Source organism: Bipolaris maydis, assembly GCF_028858645.1.
Source record: "Bipolaris maydis strain C4 unplaced genomic scaffold PSV08scaffold_4, whole genome shotgun sequence".
Taxonomy (NCBI): domain Eukaryota; kingdom Fungi; phylum Ascomycota; class Dothideomycetes; order Pleosporales; family Pleosporaceae; genus Bipolaris; species Bipolaris maydis.
The window spans coordinates 2,540,862-2,561,033 of record NW_027093860.1 but is presented as its reverse complement, the minus strand read 5'-3'; the positions used below and the strand labels follow the sequence as shown (position 1 = coordinate 2,561,033).

The window sequence follows — 20,172 nt, the reverse complement described above, 5'->3', positions numbered from 1 at the left end:
TAATGCGTGTATGAATCATGTTAGCTAGTCCACTACTACATTTGTTGACTTGTACTATTTAAATATCATTTTTGCGATAAACAGGACTGGGACAGCATCTTCGCAAGTTTGCTAGGACTCTAACCCTAACACCCGATGTTCTGAATAGTGTACTCTTTGTCCCCCTCAACGACGCCGCAAAAATTACCCCAGCCAATCTCAAAGTCATCACTCTTTGGGTTCTTCAGCTTAGCATTAGGTGCACATCTTGCATCTATAGAATAGTAGCTAGTTTCCATCCTGGGCGCGTTGTTCCAATCGCAAACATCGGAAGCGGTGTTCTCTGACCGGTGATGAAGCTTTTCAGGCGATGCTAAGACGTCAGATTTGTGAATATGGTAGTGGTGCCTAGAATGCTTCCTATTATGACGATGTTTGATGTATTTCCACTTACTTCTAGCCAGCCTTGGACCGTATGAACTACTGCGGCCTGTCGAGTCTTTATCGCAGCCGTTCGATCTGTCTTGTTCACTTTCCCGTAGTGCTTTGCTAGTAGGATCTGGTAGTGCAGGGTGATGTGTAGTAGGAACAGTTTTAAAGCTTGTATAAATGCGCCTGGTGGTGGTACTGCTAAAGCTCGAGCTAATCTGAACTGCTGCACAGTTCATGAAAAATTCATGCTCCCGGTTCAACCAGACCCAAGCAAAGACTGCTATACCTGTCGGTATGTTTAAAGGGACTTTAAACTTAAAGACTTGTGGCGCGTCTTTGTCCCTGTGGGGACAGTTCCTATGGTATGAAGCTGCGACTTTCCATGTCTGACCTTTGTCCACAGAGAAGCCAACTTGGCAGCTTCCTCCGTAGTGAGTTGATCCTGGAACACCGATACTATACATGTGGTCGGATAACTGGAAGTAGGCGTCCTGGCCAGGTTTCCATGTGACTTGCGGACTGCCTTCCTCTGTATCTAGAAGGTCGAGATGACCACGACAATCGCCAGGGGAAGGCAGTGTTGGCTCGCCCTGAGAGTCACAGCATCCAATTGGAAAGTTGTATTCCTTATCTACCTGTGTTGTGAAAGAGTTGGCTGCTTTACTACCACCAAGAGGGGGCGGATACCACAACGACATATGGGCTCGAGCTGTAGCCGCTAAGGATGCTAGGAGGATTTGCACTACATACATCGTTTAGTAAGTGTGTAAGGTACAATGTATAGATCTTGAGAAGATGTCTTGATCAAATAAGATAACTCTGGCAGGTCTAGGTGTATAAATACACGCTAGCAACAATTTGACTAAGATATCGTCCAGTGATTGTAATAAGGAAACCCGTGGCGTATATACGAAGTCAATTGTCATCTGTAAATTGTTGCTCTCAGTGCAGGGTTGCGCCTTTGTCGAACAGGAATATTCTAAGTAGTACACCATGATGCCACCATGAGTATGATTGGGATGGTATTAGATCTCACAAATGGCTAAGAATGCTTCTACATAACAGAGCTCCCTTTCTACAGCGCCAACGTTAGGCATTTATCGCTATATAATTTTATGAATAGCCTTATCTAAGCCTAAGAACCCCCTCTAATACTTAGAAGCCATTATCAGCCCTGCGCGTGCTGTCGCGGACAAATTCATGATAGGCCGCTAGGTCGATTGGTACTTCCAGCGCAAGCGAAGTACTAATTCCTACTAATACAAGATGACTCCGCGTGTGATTTACTCTCAATCTAGACTCTGCGTATCGCACACGCGCTCCGGAAGATAAGTAAATCTGGCTCAAGATTGGGAGCAGCACAAGGACTCTGCCACGGCTCTTGTTTAGTCAGCCAACACGTATCAAGTGTCGTGTCCCAGCCCAAGCCTCAGCCTTGGCCAGCCTCCCGTCAACCAACTTGGTTCTCTGAAAACACCAGAATTCGCTCCCCTTACATACCCGATGGCAGGAGCGGCATTACCAAGGTGTTAGTCTCTTCAGTTCAGTGCGGTGCAAAATCGCCTTCGGCTAACCCTACCTGTTAGCCTTAACACACCACACTGTGGGCTATGCAATCGCCCGCCACCTTCAAATCTGCCCACAACATCTCAGATGCTCTTAGCTCGAGCACTAACATTTTAACTCTTCCCACCAACTCACCTATCAGGCTCAGATAGCGGCCTTGGCTGGATTACATTTGCGACTTATTATTGGTAGAGGCAAGCTGGACTTCGGGTCCTTGAGGTGGTAAGCTCAGCCTCACGGAGCGGTGTAGTCTCAAGAAATTCCACAGGAGTATATATTCTTTGTTATGCAAACGAGATGTGAAGAATGAAGATACCTATTTGCCGTCTTGTCAAGCCATCCGCACCCAGTGAAACTCTGCGCTACCGAAGCCTATGCATACCCCTCTACCTGCTTCTCGCTCCACTCCCAAAAAGGCCCTGCTTTACCTTCGGTCACAAAGTCCTTCCGGACCTCTGCAATTCTTCCCCAGGGGATGACCCACTCCCCCTCCTTGAGATTCCCAGCTTCAGGTGCCAGTCCTGCGAAAAGCTCTGTGTAAGCGCCATTCACTGGTGCATGTTGAAACGGCCTGGAAAGGACATTCAAGAAGAACCCCGCATGTCGCCCCAAATCAGACTTAAGGAGGCCTGGATGAAGTGCCTGTATCCTATTAGCTCAAAAGTCCATACGACCACATGGACAAAAACTTACAGTGCTAACCACCCCCTCGTCCTTATATCGCCTTTGATATTCAATCGCATGTAGTACGTTGCCTCCTTTACTAACGGCATATCTTGCCGTTGCTGACTGATCCTTCTTGAAATCTAGGTTTTCCAAATCAATCCCGCCCCGCGGTGCAACCACCTCCGCTGCGCTCGAGGACACCCAAATCACTCTCACACTACCAGCCGGACTTGATTGGGCAGTTTGCACGAGAATCTGAGTAAGAATTTTCGTAAATAAGAAAGGCGCTAGACAATTCGTGCCCAATTGCAATTCGTATCCTTGCTCTGTCTTGCTGCCCTGCGGTGGCATCATAACGCCCGCATTGTTAAAAGCACATCCAGTCTCTTTTCTTTGCTCAGAAACTCTTCAGCAGAAGACTTAATTCCTCGTAAATCATTCAGGTCTAGCCTAAGGAAATGCAGCTGACCAGTTGAACTTGGGTGGCGCTCCTTGATCCAAGATATCGCGGTGTTGGCTTTTTCTGCTGAACGTGCTGCAACGTAAATCGTACCATTACGGCTATATAAGAGTCGCGCAAGCTCTTTGCCCACGCCTGCCGAGGCACCAGTGATGATGTAAACTTTGGATGTAAGGTCGGGGACTGTTGCCTCTGTAAACTTCGGAGCGGGAGGAAAGACTTGGGAGAGTTGATTGCCCATCTTCATGTCGATGTCTTTGGAGGCTCTGGTGAGCTGGTCTTTCGAGAGAACTGGAATAACTGTTCAATATGCTGGTGTCTTTCTGAATATTACTGAAAGGAAATCGAAAGTATCAATACGAATAGCGTGCGTCTTGTTCAAGTAATCGGACCGACTATATTTGGTGGTTGAAGTCTTTGGATCAGGTTTACGATATAAGGAGGTCTTGGGAGACTTGTCGTATGCTAAGTTGTAACATATACAGTGCGTTTCTTCGTCCTCAATCTCTTTATGAAATCTCAGGGAGCAATTTCTTTGTTAACTTTCGGACGAATTGAATTGTCGGCGATAGTGAAGCCACTAGCCGGTCCAAATTTCGCGGAGCCGCGCCTCTGTATTTCCCTTTTGAGTATTCGTATGCCGGCTTTAACCACGGAGGATCGGAATAGAGTAATGTTACAACCCGGATTTAAGACGCGATCTTGACAGAGCTTGTTGTCGGCCTGCTTGGTCCTTCTTGGCATGCACCTGACAGGCCAATCACGTGATAGATCGTACTCCGCTCGTCCCCGTAATTCAGCATCTTGATTAACGTGTCGGATCAGTAAGCTGGGCACCCCACCAAACCTGATGCGACGTTCTGCGCAATTGAGCCACAAGAACGCAATAGAATCAGTTAAAATTAAGAGATATTATTTATTATCCAGCTCTGCATGAAGTGCGAGTGTGTCCTTGGATATGGCACTTCGTGCACGTCGGCGGCGCGCGCTGACGTCGCTGACTGCTCTCACCTTGTTCAGCCTCTGCAACTACCCTTTCTGACTCTATAGCGAGCTGCTGAGCCTGCTGCACCCGGAGCACTCCACCAGAAGCGATATATTGACGCGGCTGGCTTTGCTTTTGTCTTTGACGCTGGATTTCTGCTCGTAGCTTCATATTCTCCTCTGCAAGTATTGTTGCTGATTGCATCGCGAGCTGAGCGCTTTTCGCGAGCTGACGTATTGCAATACTTGTTGGGCTCTCTGACTGCCGGTGTAGTCGCTGTTGAAGATAGCGCACCTGCTCCTGAAGCTGGGCTACTGTATGTGGTGTTTCCGTCTGTGCTGCTGCCTGCGCTGTAATATTGTTATCTATAGCTGTTGGTGGTGGAGACGGCGTCTGGATAACAGTTAGCAATGACAGGACGCGATCTGGACAAAGAGAGACAAGCCCTGTCGCCTGAAAGCCTGCCTGGATATTCTGCTGTATAAATATAACTGGCCGGATTCGTGTATAAGCTGTAAGAAAGTCTATTTTATCAATATGGTAGACGCCGTGGCGGGCGAGCTCCTTGACCTCGCATCCGTACGCGCGCTTTAGTGGAGAGTAGCAGCTTACGTCTAGAGGCTGGAGGAGGTGCGACGTGTGAGGCGACATACAGAGAGTGATAATCCTGTTATTGGCACAGTACTGATCGAACTCTGGCGTGGCGTGGCGTGGCTGCTATGGCTGTCTAGAATAAGCAGACGATAGACTCCGGCTGTACGAGCGGCTGTATGCTGGTCGAAGTGCTTCACCCACTCTACACCAAGCTCGTCTGTCGTCCAGCCATTATCTAAGACGGCGATAGTCCAGTCGAGGGGGAGGTTGCGATACCAGTTGCTCTGGTGGACCTTACCAGACAGGATCACGAAGGGTGGAAGACACCAGCCAGACGCGTTGACGCACTCGATCGCTGTCATTCACTCGCGATTACCTGGCTGGACGACGACTGCTCGACCAACTCTATCAGAGCTAGTGACCACTTTTGACGTTGCAGCGACGCCCATCGCGAATCTAGTCTCGTTAAAGTTGTAAATATCCTGGTCAAGAACGCCGTAAGTCTGGTGCGTCTCCTCTACTAGCTTAAACCATGCTGCGATTATAGCAGGATCCTCGTAGGAGGCGCGCTGACTATGCAATCGTCTAGTCCACTTTGTCTGAAGCTCTGGCTGGCCTTGGATAAAGCGCGATACCCAGTTCTTGCCGACAGGTGGTGGAGGTGGATCTTCGCCACGCGCGGCGAGTAGAGCGTCTGCTATTCGTCGCACGTCGATGATATGGGGTGGAAAGCCTCGTCGATCTAGCTCTAGGATCCATTGAACAAGAGACTGCTCTTTAATAGCTGATAGCTTGCGATTGATAGAAACTGTCTCTGATCGCGGCTGGGTACCGCGGAGGCGTCGTCGGAGCGTCGTTTGTGGAGCGTCGTATAGCATAGCAGCCTGACGCTGGCTTGTTACACTTTTCTCTTGAAGCGCACGAGACACTAGAAGTACTCTAGCTTCACGAGAGGTCTATATAGAGCGTTGTTGTCGCGGCATTGTGGTGATTGTGTGGAGAGTCGTGTCAGGTTGGGTGGGGTGGGCCACTTACTGGGGTGGGCCGCTTACTGGTGGGGCACGTTAGTTAACGTGGCCTTGCTGACTAAGGCTGCCAAGCCTGAGCCGCCCTGGACCGGATTGGGCCAATCCGGTCCAGGTCCTGACAATAGACTTATAACAATATCTGTCGTGCGCGTGAGCTTCCTGGTTGCTGGAAGTCAAGTTACCCCTTATTTGTCTCGCCACACAGTGCGTCTCGCTACGCAGGGATAGACCTAAGTCAGCCGACGCGCTTTCAGCGTCGAAACCAGCTTGACACAGCGATCCCACACACTTCGAGATGCAGTCCAACGCACAGTGATACTTGCTTCGTGATGCATACTATCACGTTGCCCCCGAGTGTTGAGATCCGCCGTTCTCTCTTCCGCTGACCGATGCAACGACCTGATCGAGCCCACTACGTCCCCATGCTTCTCGAGTCCACCGGCGCCGATTTCTACATCAAGCCGCAGCGAGCTCTAGTCTTAGCTCGTTAAAGGGTAATACGATGGGATAGGAAGGATATAAGATGAGGTAGAGTGCGGCGGCCTTGGAAATCGAAGCCTGCGCTTCGGCAAATGGGGTTCAACCAAGCGCTACTGGTAAAACGCCGTCGCAAGCGCATACGAAGGTGGAAAGGCTCTGCATGCTTAGTGATACAGCTATGGTACGATTAAACGACAAGCGGCTCCGAGCACGAGCACCGCAATCATCAGGGCCGTGGAGATATGCTCCAGTTCGACCTCTAACAATAGTGAGGAGTTTTGGTTGTTCATGTTCGCGAGGGATGAGTATTAGCAGAGCTATGGCGGTGGCCATGCTTGGCAGGATGCTACACTATCTAGAGCTGCATACTAAGATCTTAAAGATTAAGCAAGCATGACTCTTTTCAAAGACTATAATAACCACTATTTTTCAAGCATCGACAATGTCGAACTCGTTCGTAAATCCATTTCAACTCTGTGTGTGTCGATCCCAGTAAACGTTTGCGACATCTTCTGGTCCTACCCTAGCTTCACATCTGTTTCAGCGTTTTTTGCAACTTAGGAATGTCAATCTCACCATACATCGTCGCGTGGACCGCGTTTGCACCTTTAGGCGCATATATCTTTGCAAGAGAAGTGCTTATGGCGAGAGGCGTTATAGATGACGGTCGCGTACGGCGCGTTGTCACTATTCTGAACAGTGGTTTCGAAGGCAAACTTAACACTCTTCTTGCTCGATACATCTTAGGAAATGCAGGCAGCTTTCCCGCCACTATTGTTTATCTTGCACAGACCCTTGATACTTTCTGGTGGTCTTAACCGCCAGCGGATAGCTGCGATTGTTTCACCGTTATTTAGACGGTTCCTCAGCAGCTCACTTACCATGCTAGAAGTATCGCCAAATGCGAGGCCGAATTAGTAGAGGTACAGCAGACAATTGTTGCGGTTGGCATAGCCTATCGTTTGCTAAATGAGAAGCGTGTTAAAAATCGCGGATCTGATTAACTATCGCAGTATAATTATCGCAAGATGAGTATCGTAGTTGGGATTGACAAAGTGATTTGAAACTGTCCGAGGCTAGAAAGCGCACTCGATCGGAGTATTGTGGACGGGGAATCATGAATATTTCGAAGAACCTAACATACGCAACAGAAATCATGTTCTATGACGTAATTAACCAAATCAAGTTAGGTCATTAAAGCTGGGTGTCTCGATTATTGGTAGAATCGGACCGTCTGCATGGAGCTGACAAATAAGTCCATTTCAACGGAGATATTGGTGGATCGCGGGTTAATACGCTCGACTAACCGCTCTTAGCGTTAAGCTACTAACAGGAAATAAATTTGTTAGACCGGACTTATATCGCTCGCTCACTTGCTTCCTCTACCTACCAAAACGTTGTTACTCTACAGCCCCGAATTGAGGCAATTGCCAACTTTCCTGGCCCGAACCATCAGCCAACAGCCACCATGTCCCCCCTTCTTGCCAACAAACCTCTCCTTGGCCCCCTTGTCGGCCTTAATATCTGGACCTTTGCTATGGAATTCCTACTATACAAACGCAGGATCCCAGCGCTCTCGAAGTACAACGTCACCTTTGATCCAGCAACCGTCAAAAAGCAGAAGGCGGAAAAGTTACCAGCTTTCGTTCAATGGCCGGCAGATAATTTCAACAACTTACTGGAACAACCTACTCAGTTCTACGCAGTGTTGCTGGGGCTGAGCTTTTTGGATGTCAAGGACAAGAGAACTGTCGGTGTGGCGTGGACTTATGTAGGGCTGAGAATGTTACACAGCATCATTCACGTTTCTACCAATAATCCTTCCATACGCTTTCCGGTCTTTGCTGCGAGTTCGCTCGCACTACTTGGACTCACGGCTCAGGCAGCTTGGATGCTTCTATTCTAGGGAGCTGGTCATAATGCCGAACATCTAGTTCCAACGTGTTAGGGCCACCAGTGGTTAACAATGAGATAGCCTGTGTAGTAGCGTAGCATTGGTTTTCGCGGATAAAGCGAGGTGAAATAGATAAGGGTTGCCATCAGAGACAGGAAAGGCTGGGGCTTTCTGAAAAGCAGTAACAATATATTGCGCTGATAGTACGAAGTTAAAAACAGTGAATTGTGAGAGCTATTACTAAGATCTATATACCGTAATTCTATTTCCTTCTTCGCAATCCTTGATTGATTGATTGATTAATTGATTTAATCCTACTCAGTTTCAGCCGCGCTCGGGGACTAGAATAGAGAAGAGGGAGAGGGTATGTGAAGTAAGGGATTGCGGCACAGTCTTAGTAATAGAGAACATGTGGAAACAACGAACCCGCGACTATAGGAGGCGCTGCTTAGAAAGCACAGCCTTGCACTACTAATATCTTTAGAAGCGTGTCTGTGGTAGGGATAATGTCGCACTTTTGTGTGCATGGGGTGGTTCACGTCAAAAGAGTGAATGTGGTATATTGTGTGTGATTAAGTGTAATGCATGTCAGATCACCCTAGCTAATGCCTATCTACAGGAATTACAGCAAGATTACTAACGCAGCTAGCTCTTGCACGTGCTTGTGACAGTGCCTCGCCTGCGACACATATTAATCTCTAGTAATAGACCTACAGTCCTTCAAACTTCTTCTTATAGATTTATGGTGTAACTAATATATCACATATTTGAATAAACCTACGTTTTACATTCTCGATACTAGACTAGTTAGTAAGCAGCTGCAGTAGGTACTTCGATGGTACGTGGTGTTTGCCACCATCAGCAGGGAGGATGGCCAAGCCGCACCGGCTGGAGGGTTGCGCCGGAGGCGATGGTTAGTAGATATGGGTGAAGAGAAGAGAGCTGTAACTATGAAACCCCTAGATAGAGTAGAGTTTTGCCAAGCATGGCCACCGTCACAGCTCTGCTAGTAATTTACTCATCCGTGTGGAAACATGAACAACCCAAAACTCCTTACGACCCTTATAGCTTGAACTAAAGCACACCTCTATGGCTCTGAAGATTACAGTACTCATGTATCACGTAAAGCTAGGGCCTCTCCACCTTCGTATGCGCTTGCAACGACGGCGTTTTGGCAGTAACGCTCGGTTGAACCCACTTGCCGAAGTGCAGGCTTCGATTCCAGGCCCGCCACGCTCTATCTTAGCTTGTATCCTTCCCGTCGCATCGTATTCCCTTCCAACGAACCGAGACTGGAGCTCGCTGCTGCTTGGTCTAGGAACCGGCGCTGATGGACTCATGGAGCAATGGGGAGGTGGTGGGCCTGATCAGGTTTTTCGTTCGGTCAGCGAAGAGGACAACAGCAGGCGTCGGAGCTTGAGGGCGTCATAATGGTATGTCTCTACGTTACAAGTGGGTATCAGTGTGTGTTGGACTGCGCGTCTGTGTAAAAGCAAGCTTTCGAACCCGGGCCAAGTCTTATCAACGCTTCTAATCCCAAGTCGGATTTAGCAATAATCCGAGCGCTTGTGCAAGCTGCACAGCCACACATCCTTCAGTAAAATACCCACTAATGGATAAGGTAAGACGTGCGGGGTCATTGCGCATTAGCTAGGGTTAGTGGTTCGCTTCCGCTATAGTTAAGTACCAATCGACGGGGGCGGCGCTGCATGAAATCGCGCCCCCTAGCGCGCATAGGACTAATAGTAACTTCGTGGTATTAGAAGGAGGTTGCGAGGGTAGGATAGAACTATCATACAAAACCTCAGAGCGAAAAAGGCTTGAGATTTGCGCTGTGGAGAGGGGGGGCTTATTATGCCCACAAAGAAGACACTGTATAAATCAGGCGCGGAGGCGACGATGCGAACGTAATTTTTGGATAGGAAGGATCATAGACATTCGTGAATAGCTGCAGCTAATCATTTCCATAGAATTATGGAAATATTCCTTGTGCGCATTGGTTTTCGGTTACTGAAAGTTAAAGTACCCTTCATTTGTCTCGGCACAAAGTGTGTTTCGCTACATAGTAAGGGACGTTACCCGTGCTAAGAGGACTTTATAGTACACTATAAGATACTTAGTAATACTCAGAAGAGATAACTAAGTCTAGCGGTTTCTAAAAGTAGGGGGTAAGGGCTATGCTGACAAGAGCTAGAGCGACTAAGGAAAAGCCTGCGCTAAGCGAGACAGGGGTGAGCGTGGGATGACAACTAAGCTGCGTGCGCAAAGCGGAAGCTGCAAGTGTATGAGAGTGTATACATCAAAGCATGATGCCCTTCTATGATAATGGTAGCGGCCCGTTTGCAAAGCCACTAGCAGAGTTAGGTAAATATACGCCTGCTACATACAAGGGGTAAAATCGTAGTGGCAAAATACTGTAACCCCTTGGTTGCATCATGTGGTGAGGTGCAAAAGGCAAGGTCCTGTTACAAGGTAGAACTGCCTTATTAGGCATAAGCCTCTGGCAGTTTTCCTGCCGACCACAAGGGTTATGGCTACATTGAGATGCAGTAGGGAAGGCGACGGTGCAGTTGTAGTAAAGCAGCAGGTATTCGCCATTCGATGTCCTCCTCATTAAGCAGACTCCTACTCCTGGCATCTTTGAGTAGTATCCTAGGGCTCTTGACGTGAATGTTCATTCTTCGATTTGCGGATCGTGGTGCGTACCGTATGCAATTTTCGCCTTGTTCTCTATCGATAGATTGCACCACGCCCGTCGTATTCCTCTATGTGACGTCGTGCTCACATCTGTCCACCCTGGATTTCCGGCATTCTTTCGCACACTATCTTTGAGAGTTTTCCAGTTTTTCAAGAACGGGGCATGCTCAACCGATCCGGACAATACGAGTAGGTAGTTTCCATAATGGGGTGTAGTAGTCGACATTGTAAACTTCGGTGTTCTGAAATCGAATTCTGGAGCAAACTCAGAAAAACAGCAGATCGAAGGATTAAATAACGTGGGAGATCTTCCCGGTGTCCATCGTGCTGGCTTTTTAGCTTACGATTAACGGAAAGCCACGGAAGAGCTCGGATGAGGAGAGATATCACTTGTCATCAAGTCATAGGTAACGGGCCGTTGCGGAATGGAGCAGTTGCTCCAACAAAAGTTACTCAAAAAACCAATCTATTAAGGGGGGGTTATCTTGTCCCACATCTATGGACTTCTGCATGGCGATACAATCTCAACCCCTCGTTGGGAGGGTATAACAACTTGGTCATGCGACAACAACCGCCAGACCCTGGTCATGCTATTCCTACAGCACGGACAAGCTACATAATCGTTGTTTAACTCTCCGTGAGAGCTTATCCATGTTATAATACAGATTCGACAATACACGTGGCCTTGATTGTTAGACAGTTGGCAACCTCAAATTCACAATGTCAACCTACCGCAAACTAGAGCAATGCGAATGGAGCTTCTAGCATCTAAGCAGATGAAACATTTGAGATTGTAAAGTCGTAGCGGTCTCTGCCACCCAAAGTCCTTGTGGTCGGCATGCTGGCAAGGAAGAAAGGGTGGCACACTCGGAAACTGGACACAAGAGCCACAGATGACCTTCTCACTATTGGCAATATGACTTAATGTGAGTAACAATAGACTTACACAGCGACAATCCCTTAAAACATACACAAGGCTGGCTTTTCCGCCGCCTGCTTCAAGTGTTTTTGAGCATATGGCGCAGTATTCTGCCTCAGGGGTAAGATCGTTACAAAGTGCTTTCCGAGTGAAGGGCATTGCTTAATGGGAAGATGATTTAGCTGGATGTAGTTTATCGAGCTTCCGACATGTACGAGTATTGTAAAAAAGATATGTTACGCAGATCCAGATGCAGATTGCACATAGATATTCAACATCAGGCATGTACAAGCCTTACTTATAATCTTGGTCACAATACTTGCCAAGAAGTGGATCGAGGGGATGTTCATTGAAAAGCTATAATATCTACACCTAAAGGTTCTAGTACCGGTGTGCGTCGGGCCGCGGTCTTGCAATATTCTCGGGCAGTTCGATGAGCTCTTCGATATCGGGAGCTTCCTTGGCATGAAGACCACAACTATTATAGTGTACACAATTGGACGCATCCTTGTTCATATAACTAACATGGTAGTAGTGATACACCTTGATAACTAGGCTGCTGCTGTCTCTTAGAGCTCTCTCTAGAAGGCGTTGAGTCTTGGCGCATGTCTTTCTTGAACAGACTTGAACATCTTGAGCGTGTTGGGCGCGACTAGATCGGCGCTTACCGCACAGAGAACAAAGACTTTGCTTGGTATTATGCCCCATGAAACCGGTAGAAAAGCCCAAGAATAGGGGCTTGTTGGAGCTGGAAATGTTCCAGCGCGTATGATGCGTGCAAGATAACTTTTGGTCAGTAGTAGGGAATCCTGTTCTTATACCTATGATGCAGTCATGGATAAATGTGGCGTCAATTTTGGATGTAACACCACGGTATAAGCTAACTAGAACAGATAAAAGAGGCTTCAAAGATAGAAAATATAGCGCTGACACAATATGGCAAACTGCACCTATTTCAACACCTTATTTGACGGTGTAGCAATGAACGCATTTCACGAAGAGAACAGAGAAGTCATCTGCATAGAGTGAAGAACTATGAACAATCTAAATGAAATGGTTATATAAATGAAAATTGTATTTTTCCATACCCGAAGCAAACTTGCACATGCTCGAGTAGCGCAACTTTAAAGATGCTTCAACTAGATTGAAGTGCAAGAGCTTTGACCCTTTCTTTATTGTCTGAGCCGCACAATCCCCCATCGTCTCCAAGCTCTAAATGGCGGATTTGGCTGTTATTTGGAAGTGTATCGGCTACGATTGGTGGATTGATGCCTTTGTACCGTTGGGGGTAGCGAACCCACACATTTTGCGGAACAAAGCACCGAGACCACACTGGATGCTGTGAGTCTGGTGTTTCTGGGGTTTCCTGGAGGTTGGCAATAAACATAGGATAGCCAGATGGAATCTTCGTCGGGGATCTTGCTGCTATCAACCGAACAGGTGAGCATGACATATAGAACTCTCGGTTACCAGATGAATTCAGCCAAGTCCTGTTGAGTCAGCAGTGCGTTATAATGGTATTATCTGACCTACCATGCAAAAATAACCATGTCTGCTCCGGGCAAGGAAGTAGGAATGATAAAAGAGTAGCTTTGGTCAGTGTCATAGGAGTTCGTAATTTGCCCTTCTTGACCCTTACGTACGCGCAAGCAGTTTCCCTCCCAGCTCTGAACGACAATCCAAGTTTCTCCGTTATCGTAGGAGAATGATACCTGGCAAGAGCCCCCCGAATGAGCTGCACCCGGATCATGCATGCTAGCGCCAGTTGTATTGGTAGAGTCGTAGATCCTATAGATACACTGTAAGTCATCCTCTTAGAGTATTTCCGTTGAAGCTGACACACTGGAACGTCACCCTACTTCCAGTATACCAAGTTGTAGTTGTATAAGTCTCTTTACGAGTTCCGTCTCTATGATGGCCTTTGCAAGGGAAGGGTTGCTGACCCCATTCGGGACCCTGGTAGTTTTTATCACCATTCATTGGCATAGTGAGCTTTGTCACTTGAAGGTCCCATTGGAATGGAGCAGGATCGCCCACAAAGACATGCGGACGCACTAATCCTATAGGGATCAAAGCCCAAGCAGATTTGAGGTACATTCCAGACGTTTGGAAATGGAGGAAAGGAGCTTTCGGAATGTAGTTGCATGCGAAAACAGAAATTTTATGCTGCTTTATATAGTAAAGGAAGTCATGCATGGTTTAGCTAGTACGTAACGGGTGTGACTCCTGTGGGCCGTATGATAGTTGAAAATGCATAAGCGGCCGCACTCTTCTTGCAAAAACATCAGCTTCATATTCCATCATTCCTAAGCATGGGGTGCTTTAGCTCTAAAGTTCATATTATAGAAGAGGGACCTACTGTTCGCGGGCCATCCCATGTTCAGCTTTCAGCCACAGCACAGAAGCAGACAAACGATTTCCTGTCAACCTTGATTAACAATGGGGAATTTCAGGCACAAGTGACTGAAAGAAGCTTCAAAGTTTACTTACATGAGGATATGCCGGACTACTGGAAATTGCAATACGACCTTTTGATTGTCTTGAAATCCATCTTCGACCGCGTCAAGCCGAGAAGTGCTACTGTAGTTTTTCCAAATCGGCCAATCCGGTATCCGACCGGAGATGTGGAGAACTTGTTGAAGCTCACCAGGATTGAGACACTGCATCAAGGCATTCAATTGTGGATTGAATACCTAATCCAAGCCGGTAGCTTACAACATGAGAATTCCGACTGGCGGAGTGCCTTTCGAAAAACGCCTGAAGGCTACCGGTTCAACATAGTTCGGGCTGAGGACGACGTCTGCTTCCAAGATAACAAGACCTTCCTACAAGAGCTGCATGCGGGCTACGACAGAAGAAGTACCACTGAAGAGATGACTAAGACGATTGAGGACGCCTATAGCAGTTACAATTTAGTGGATGAATCTTCCAGCCAGGCTTTAAAGGAAAAGATAAGTCTGAAAGCTAGAGACCTACTTCCACGATATATGGAACCTGTTCCCCTTAGTTTCGCGGTCCATAACTACGAAAACCTAATGAAAACGTCATACGATGCTGGAACTGGTATTGGGTTGACCAATGTTGCACTTCAGGTATTCACAGACGCCAAACAATCTTCGGGGAGTGGACTTGGCTCAAAGATCGACATCATTGTAGTCAAGGGCACGGTACCGCAAACTCATATAGATCTTCTGTCAGAGGCAAGCGTCGGGGTTCACAAGGCAATCTGCAGAAGCAGAAAGAGTAAGAACTCGCAAAGGATGGATTCCCATGGCATTTGCTTTGTCAGTCTGCCCAACACTGGCGCTGGCAACACCTGGCGCAAGCTGACCTATCGCGACAATAGCGATAGAGGCTTCTGTAACTACATCGAGCTACCCGATGTTTTGTCCCCACTCACGATCACTGGGGATTTCTTGCGCAAGATGTTGCTTGGATCAGTGGTTTCGCCAGCCATACGAGGTTCTGAATAGAGGCCTTCTGAAGAATAATGGGAACATATTATTCTCATGTGTAGTAGATCGACGAGAAATCTTATCGTTGAATAAAAGATCGTTAAAGCATTCGATCCTAGTCACCTCTTTCACAACGTATTGACCGCACTTTTTTTTGGCTTTCATAGCCTAGATGCAAACCTTGATAGTAGAAAACCTATATACAGAGCCAGAAGCTTGAATAAGAGCTTTTCCTGCAAATTGTATCTACCAAAACATTTGAAGACTAATTTCATGAGCTTAACAAACTATGAGAAAAGATGATAAAAACCATGAATCTCTTAGGCCATGTCCTTTTACATAGTAGAGTAAGCGTAGTCATTAAGTGTGCAGAGGATAAGGTCCTTTACAGTGTTGATGAACTCAGGCTGCATAGAAGTGTCAGTGTTTATCGAGTTTTATTTGAAGTAGAGATTAAGATCCATGAATGGCAACAAGACATAGCTCTATTTCATAAATAGCCTTCTATCTGATCCGCTTCTCAACCATGGGGAGTGTAGAATAAGCAACCACTGCTTTGTGGAAGTAACGTAGCAGTTTTTCAGGATCACGAGACAACCGTAGGAGCTGCGTTTGCTTTTTCCCGTCTAGATCTTTGTAGAGTACCCATGTAGGTTCCCATTGGACCCAAACTCTGTCACCCTCTTCGTGTACAATATGACCTCTGTGGGTGGAAAATGTTTTTTCAAGATGCAAAAAGTGCTCCTTCGTTGTAGGGGTGACCCTCCAATAGGCTAAGAAAGCAAGATGGCGTTTCCCTGACCTTGAAGCGTCAAGTATAGTTTTGGTCGCAACGAATCCGAGAAGGCCAGGTCGGTTCTTTCGAATTTCCACGGCAGGTTCGTACAGAAGACTGAGAGGCGAGCGTTGAGACGATCTCTTTTCGATAGTAGGCTCCCAAGCAATGAGTAGCATGTCATCGCTTCGGGCATGAACAAGCCATCCTTTGTGTCCACTTGCACTAAGTGCATGGTATTCTGGTGCCGAATGCCACGAGCTTTCCCAGAACACAAGCAAGTTCGCCTGGTTGATTTTTATAGCACCCAAGCAAGACCACATGTCCTGGTTAGCCTCACGGCTGACAGAATCGGGTTTCATCTTCGAAACCTGAGTCATGTTTCGTGACAGCTCGGTAGCTAGAATGAACAAATAATTGGAAGATATGTATGAGAGAAATGTATGGAAAATGTGAATGTCGGAGTTTGACAGAGAAATAGAGGGTTATATAGAGAGAGAAAAACTCGGCTGATACATTCGGTTCTCTTAGCAGGCTCCACCAAGACGATAAGCTAATCCCAATGGGTATAAATCTTACATTCTATCCTACAAAGAAACTAAGAGGCCTATCTCTGAAACGATTCGCGTCTAGCTCGTGAAGATCCAGAGCTTCGGTAGGGCTATCAGAAATTAGATCTAGGATTGTTTTTGGTACCACCTCTAGTAGCCCTGGCCTAGCCTGTAGAACTTTACCGAACCAAATTGCCTCGGCTTTTGTCAATCTCTCGATGCTATTTGCTGCTGTTAATAGTTATCTGCTCATAGAGAAAGTTATCACGTACTCTTTTACCTCGATAGGTTTGTTCAGACTCTTTTCCTCAGCCTCTTTTAGCTCAATTCCGAGCCTAGCTGTACTTAAAGAAGGCGGGCTGGTCCCAAAACTTGGAAACAGAAGAAGTAAGCTTGGATTCAAAACTACTCCTCCTTGCAAGATGTAGTGTAGCACTCTCCCTTCCCTAATGTACCTATTGATATCACGTCGAATGCACTTCTCCTCGACCCTGTAAACCTTCGCCACCTTCTTAGAAATCTCGTTTTTAACCATATCCTCAGCCCTTCGTTTCTTTTCTACGGGGCTGAAATCTTCGTATATACGATGAATCTCGTCACTATGTGGCGTGGGAGGTAGTTCGTTACAGAGGCCTAGCTTGAAGCTAGTCGTTTGTTTCAGAGCTGATATCTTCTTGTTTTCTCGGGTGCCATCGCGCTTCTCTTTACGAAGTGCTTCAACAGCTAGAAGATATGTTTCGAAGTAACAATATTTTACATATCGACTCCTGGCAACGAGAAGGTGGTTCTGAGTCTCCTGACGATCCAAATAAAGGTGAATGTGAAAAAGCTTCTCAACGATAGGTTGTTGTACGGCTTCCTGTGGATGACCCTCGTGTTTTTGGGTAAAAGCTAGTTTGAGGGATTCGAGAATGTAGGGACAACCTATCTCGTGTACACATTGTAGGATTCTTAGACAACGCCCACGGGGGATCTCAGCAGGTCGCTGACGGAGCACTTTATGCAGCGCGTCGGAATCAAAGCCTTCGAGATTGGCTACAAAAATATCGTTCTCTTGTGCTTGTATCTCTGTATGCGCCATAACTGATCTAGTGTCAACTTGCTGAGAGGCTGCTAGTTTGCTAGAGATGCCCCATTTCCCAAGTATAAAGTCCCGTTGAGAAGGCGCTAAAAGCTCTCCTAGAAACCGTAAGCGTAGACAACGTGGGGATGGAACATTCGTAAGCGGCCGTTGACAAAAGTAAGCCTCTGCTATCCAAACGGAAAGAAGGCTGCTTTCTACATATGGCGCAACTTCATAAGGCTTTAAGACGTTAGCTGATACAAAGGCGAGTGCGAGAGTGTTACGTACGTCAATGTGCTTCGTCTTCCATTCAGATATCTTAGGATGTAAAGTATTCATGGCTGACAGGTTCGCTGGGCGGCTGCTAAGAACCAACAACGTCTTTTTCTCGGCATCTCCTAACACTAGCAGGGAGAGACCATTCGTGCTTTGAGAGAAAATTAATGCAAAGTTGTCAACTAAGCTCTCATTTGGTAAAAGTTCTTCATCACATACTCCGGAGTCAAGCTCTAGTACACGAAGCGGACCGGGAACCAATAAGTAGATCAAGCCGTGGAGAAGCTTCGATGTAAGGGGTGTCCCTTCTACCAGAGGCGAAAGGAGCTCTCGAACTTCTACCTGGTCTGTATGTTCTGACGTTTCGTGTGGAAGTTGGAAGTTTGAGCGACAGGCAAAATCCAGATAGCTTTGAAATATCGGATCCTGAGCGAAGCTTTGTGTGTGATGCTGGTCAGCCGCATGTTGCTCCTGGTTGTCTACTATAGCCTCTTCGACGTCCATGTAGCCCACTGCAGCCTCTTCGACGTCCATGTAGCCCACTGCAGCCTCTCCGACGTCAATGTAGCCCACCGAAGTGTCTGTAAAGTTCATCTCCGACTCATTCTGTAAGGAGCTTCCAAACAAGTCTTCAAACGCATCATTGAAGAACTGTGGGCTGGCTGCATCGTGCATTCCAAGTTCCTCTTCGTCGTCAACTTGGAGATGCATTTCACGTGCCTGCGAGATCGACGCGTCTTGCTCTGCCAGGCCTTGATGTAGCCCATTGGAAGAAGCACGAGGTGGAGGTTCGATCCCAGCCTGTTGTTGGCTGTGACTCAATTCTTCTACCACCCCGTAAGTTGTGTTGAAGGGAGATTGATATGGTTGTGCATTAGATAGACTGAGCGCTGGCGCTGATTGAGAAGCTGTGTGCTCATATTGGTGATTGACGACGGCTGCTGCACAGAGCATAGAAGGTGATGTTCCTGGCTCAAAAGTGTGTCCCGCTTCCACTAGCTCGGCCCTATGAAGGTTTGGTATCGGACTTTCGCCTAAAGAAGACGCATTCTCAAACGAGGTTCCCACAGCTGCAACCATCGTGGCATGTTCAACGGAGCTTGTTTCGGCAGATGTTTCTGGAGATGCTCCATTGTTTTCGTCACTAGACTCAGACTCTGCCTCGTGTTCATTGACGAAAAGTGAAGCTGCTGAAGCAAGCCGAGGAGCGGATGCAATGCGACGGGAAGACCTCCGCACCCCTTGGTTAGCGCCGCCTGTGCTTACAAGCCGTTTATTGGATTGTATGCCTGCTTTGGTGGCTTCTTTCATGGACAATTTCTGCTGAGCGTCCTTCTTTAAGCAGTCTAGCGCATCTACTAAAGCTGCAAGGTCATCGCGATCAAATGCATTACTTGCTTGCAACCAGTTCTCTACAAAACGCTTTCATCAGTTAGAAACTTCAGTTTTGAGGTTCTTTTGAATAGCATGTACCCACCTTGATCAAGTCTAGTGCTGAAGACAAAGATCTGTTCCGATCAACCATGCTGAACAGTTGAATATGCAGATGTTTTACGTAGACTTAGCAGCTAGAGTCATGCAATTAAATATAATACCAGAGTAAACACAGTCTATTACGTAGAGCTTCCGGCACAAACACTATAGCCTGTCTTCCGCCGCCGGGCCAGTTCGGTCCGTACCGGATGCGCTTGCTTCTTGGCAGGTGGCCGCCACATCATCCTAGGTACAACCCTATCTGACCTAGCGTGGAAAGCACCAGAGTTCAAAGGCCTCATGCTTTCCACGCTAGCCCTTTCCTGGATCAGTTTACAAAAGAGATGTAAGTCAAAGAAGCCTTCATCGCTTAGTATCAATCTGGCCTAGCGTGGAAAGCACGAGGTCTTTGAACTCTGGTGCTTTCCACGCTAGCCCTTTTCTGGATCAGTGTATAAGAGAGATGTAAGTCAAAGAAGCCTTCATTGCTTAGTATCAATCTGGCCTAGCGTGGAAAGCACCAGAGTTCAAAGACCTCGTGCTTTCCACGCTAGCCCTTTTCTGGATCAGTGTATAAGAGAGATGTAAGTCAAAGAAGCCTTCATCGCTTAGTATCAATCTGGCCTAGCGTGGAAAGCACCAGAGTTCAAAGGCCTCGTGCTTTCCACGCTAGCCCTTTTCTGGATCAGTGTATAAGAGAGATGTAAGTCAAAGAAGCCTTCATCGCTTAGTATCAATCTGGCCTAGCGTGGAAAGCACCAGAGTTCAAAGACCTCGTGCTTTCCACGCTAGCCCTTTTCTAGATCAGTGTACAAGCAAGACGTAAGTCAAAGAAGCCTTCGCTGCTCAGGATCAATCCGTTCTATTTGAGACTTGCTA

General features: G+C 47.1%; 8 protein-coding genes across 8 annotated transcripts; 2 read left to right on the top strand and 6 right to left on the bottom strand.

Annotated features, from left to right (window-relative positions):
* Nucleotides 1-125: 125 nt before the first annotated feature.
* On the bottom strand, nt 126-1,163 carry PSV08DRAFT_369881 (uncharacterized protein; the record flags this gene model as incomplete). The annotated part of the gene is made up of 1 exon (XM_066093175.1): nt 126-1,163. The coding sequence occupies one exon, from the start codon at nt 1,161-1,163 to the stop codon at nt 126-128; it is 1,038 nt and encodes a 345-aa protein (XP_065949493.1).
* A 1,066-nt stretch (nt 1,164-2,229) lies between these two features.
* Nucleotides 2,230-3,350, bottom strand: PSV08DRAFT_199301 (uncharacterized protein; the record flags this gene model as incomplete). The annotated part of the gene is made up of 3 exons (XM_014217498.1): nt 2,230-2,619; nt 2,671-2,982; nt 3,021-3,350. The coding sequence occupies 3 exons, from the start codon at nt 3,348-3,350 to the stop codon at nt 2,350-2,352; spliced, it is 912 nt and encodes a 303-aa protein (XP_014072973.1). The 3' UTR covers nt 2,230-2,349.
* A 3,298-nt stretch (nt 3,351-6,648) lies between these two features.
* PSV08DRAFT_284775 (uncharacterized protein) lies at nt 6,649-6,944 on the bottom strand. Its single transcript, XM_014217476.1, has 2 exons — nt 6,767-6,944; nt 6,649-6,717 (listed from the first exon to the last, which is right to left on the bottom strand). The coding sequence occupies exons 1-2, from the start codon at nt 6,930-6,932 to the stop codon at nt 6,659-6,661; spliced, it is 225 nt and encodes a 74-aa protein (XP_014072951.1). The 5' UTR covers nt 6,933-6,944; the 3' UTR covers nt 6,649-6,658.
* A 628-nt stretch (nt 6,945-7,572) lies between these two features.
* Nucleotides 7,573-8,360, top strand: PSV08DRAFT_284760 (membrane-associated, eicosanoid/glutathione metabolism protein). Its single transcript, XM_014217513.2, has one exon. It carries the CDS (start codon nt 7,659-7,661, stop codon nt 8,094-8,096), a length of 438 nt encoding a protein of 145 aa, XP_014072988.1. The 5' UTR covers nt 7,573-7,658; the 3' UTR covers nt 8,097-8,360.
* A 2,917-nt stretch (nt 8,361-11,277) lies between these two features.
* On the bottom strand, nt 11,278-11,859 carry PSV08DRAFT_369878 (uncharacterized protein; the record flags this gene model as incomplete). The annotated part of the gene is made up of 3 exons (XM_066093174.1): nt 11,278-11,465; nt 11,514-11,679; nt 11,728-11,859. 3 exons carry the CDS (start codon nt 11,857-11,859, stop codon nt 11,278-11,280), a joined length of 486 nt encoding a protein of 161 aa, XP_065949492.1.
* A 976-nt stretch (nt 11,860-12,835) lies between these two features.
* Nucleotides 12,836-13,797, bottom strand: PSV08DRAFT_175495 (uncharacterized protein; the record flags this gene model as incomplete). The annotated part of the gene is made up of 3 exons (XM_066091874.1): nt 12,836-13,190; nt 13,234-13,488; nt 13,544-13,797. 3 exons carry the CDS (start codon nt 13,795-13,797, stop codon nt 12,836-12,838), a joined length of 864 nt encoding a protein of 287 aa, XP_065949491.1.
* A 215-nt stretch (nt 13,798-14,012) lies between these two features.
* On the top strand, nt 14,013-15,173 carry PSV08DRAFT_245898 (uncharacterized protein; the record flags this gene model as incomplete). Its single annotated transcript, XM_014217515.2, has 1 exon — nt 14,013-15,173. The coding sequence occupies one exon, from the start codon at nt 14,013-14,015 to the stop codon at nt 15,171-15,173; it is 1,161 nt and encodes a 386-aa protein (XP_014072990.2).
* A 486-nt stretch (nt 15,174-15,659) lies between these two features.
* On the bottom strand, nt 15,660-19,345 carry PSV08DRAFT_387769 (uncharacterized protein; the record flags this gene model as incomplete). The annotated part of the gene is made up of 5 exons (XM_066093477.1): nt 15,660-16,292; nt 16,522-16,677; nt 16,762-17,569; nt 17,921-19,242; nt 19,298-19,345. The coding sequence occupies 5 exons, from the start codon at nt 19,343-19,345 to the stop codon at nt 15,660-15,662; spliced, it is 2,967 nt and encodes a 988-aa protein (XP_065949490.1).
* Nucleotides 19,346-20,172: the final 827 nt, after the last annotated feature.

What these genes read in the sequence shown, in the direction of transcription:
- PSV08DRAFT_284775 (XM_014217476.1), bottom strand. Translation starts at nt 6,932, where the DNA reads ATGTATCGAGCAAGAAGAGTGTTAAGTTTGCCTTCGAAACCACTGTTC. An exon ending in GGTCCACGCGACGATGTATG is followed by an intron (nt 6,718 to 6,766) that starts GTGAGATTGACA and finishes ACAGATGTGAAG; the next exon opens with CTAGGGTAGGACCAGAAGAT.
- PSV08DRAFT_284760 (XM_014217513.2), top strand. Translation starts at nt 7,659, where the DNA reads ATGTCCCCCCTTCTTGCCAACAAACCTCTCCTTGGCCCCCTTGTCGGC.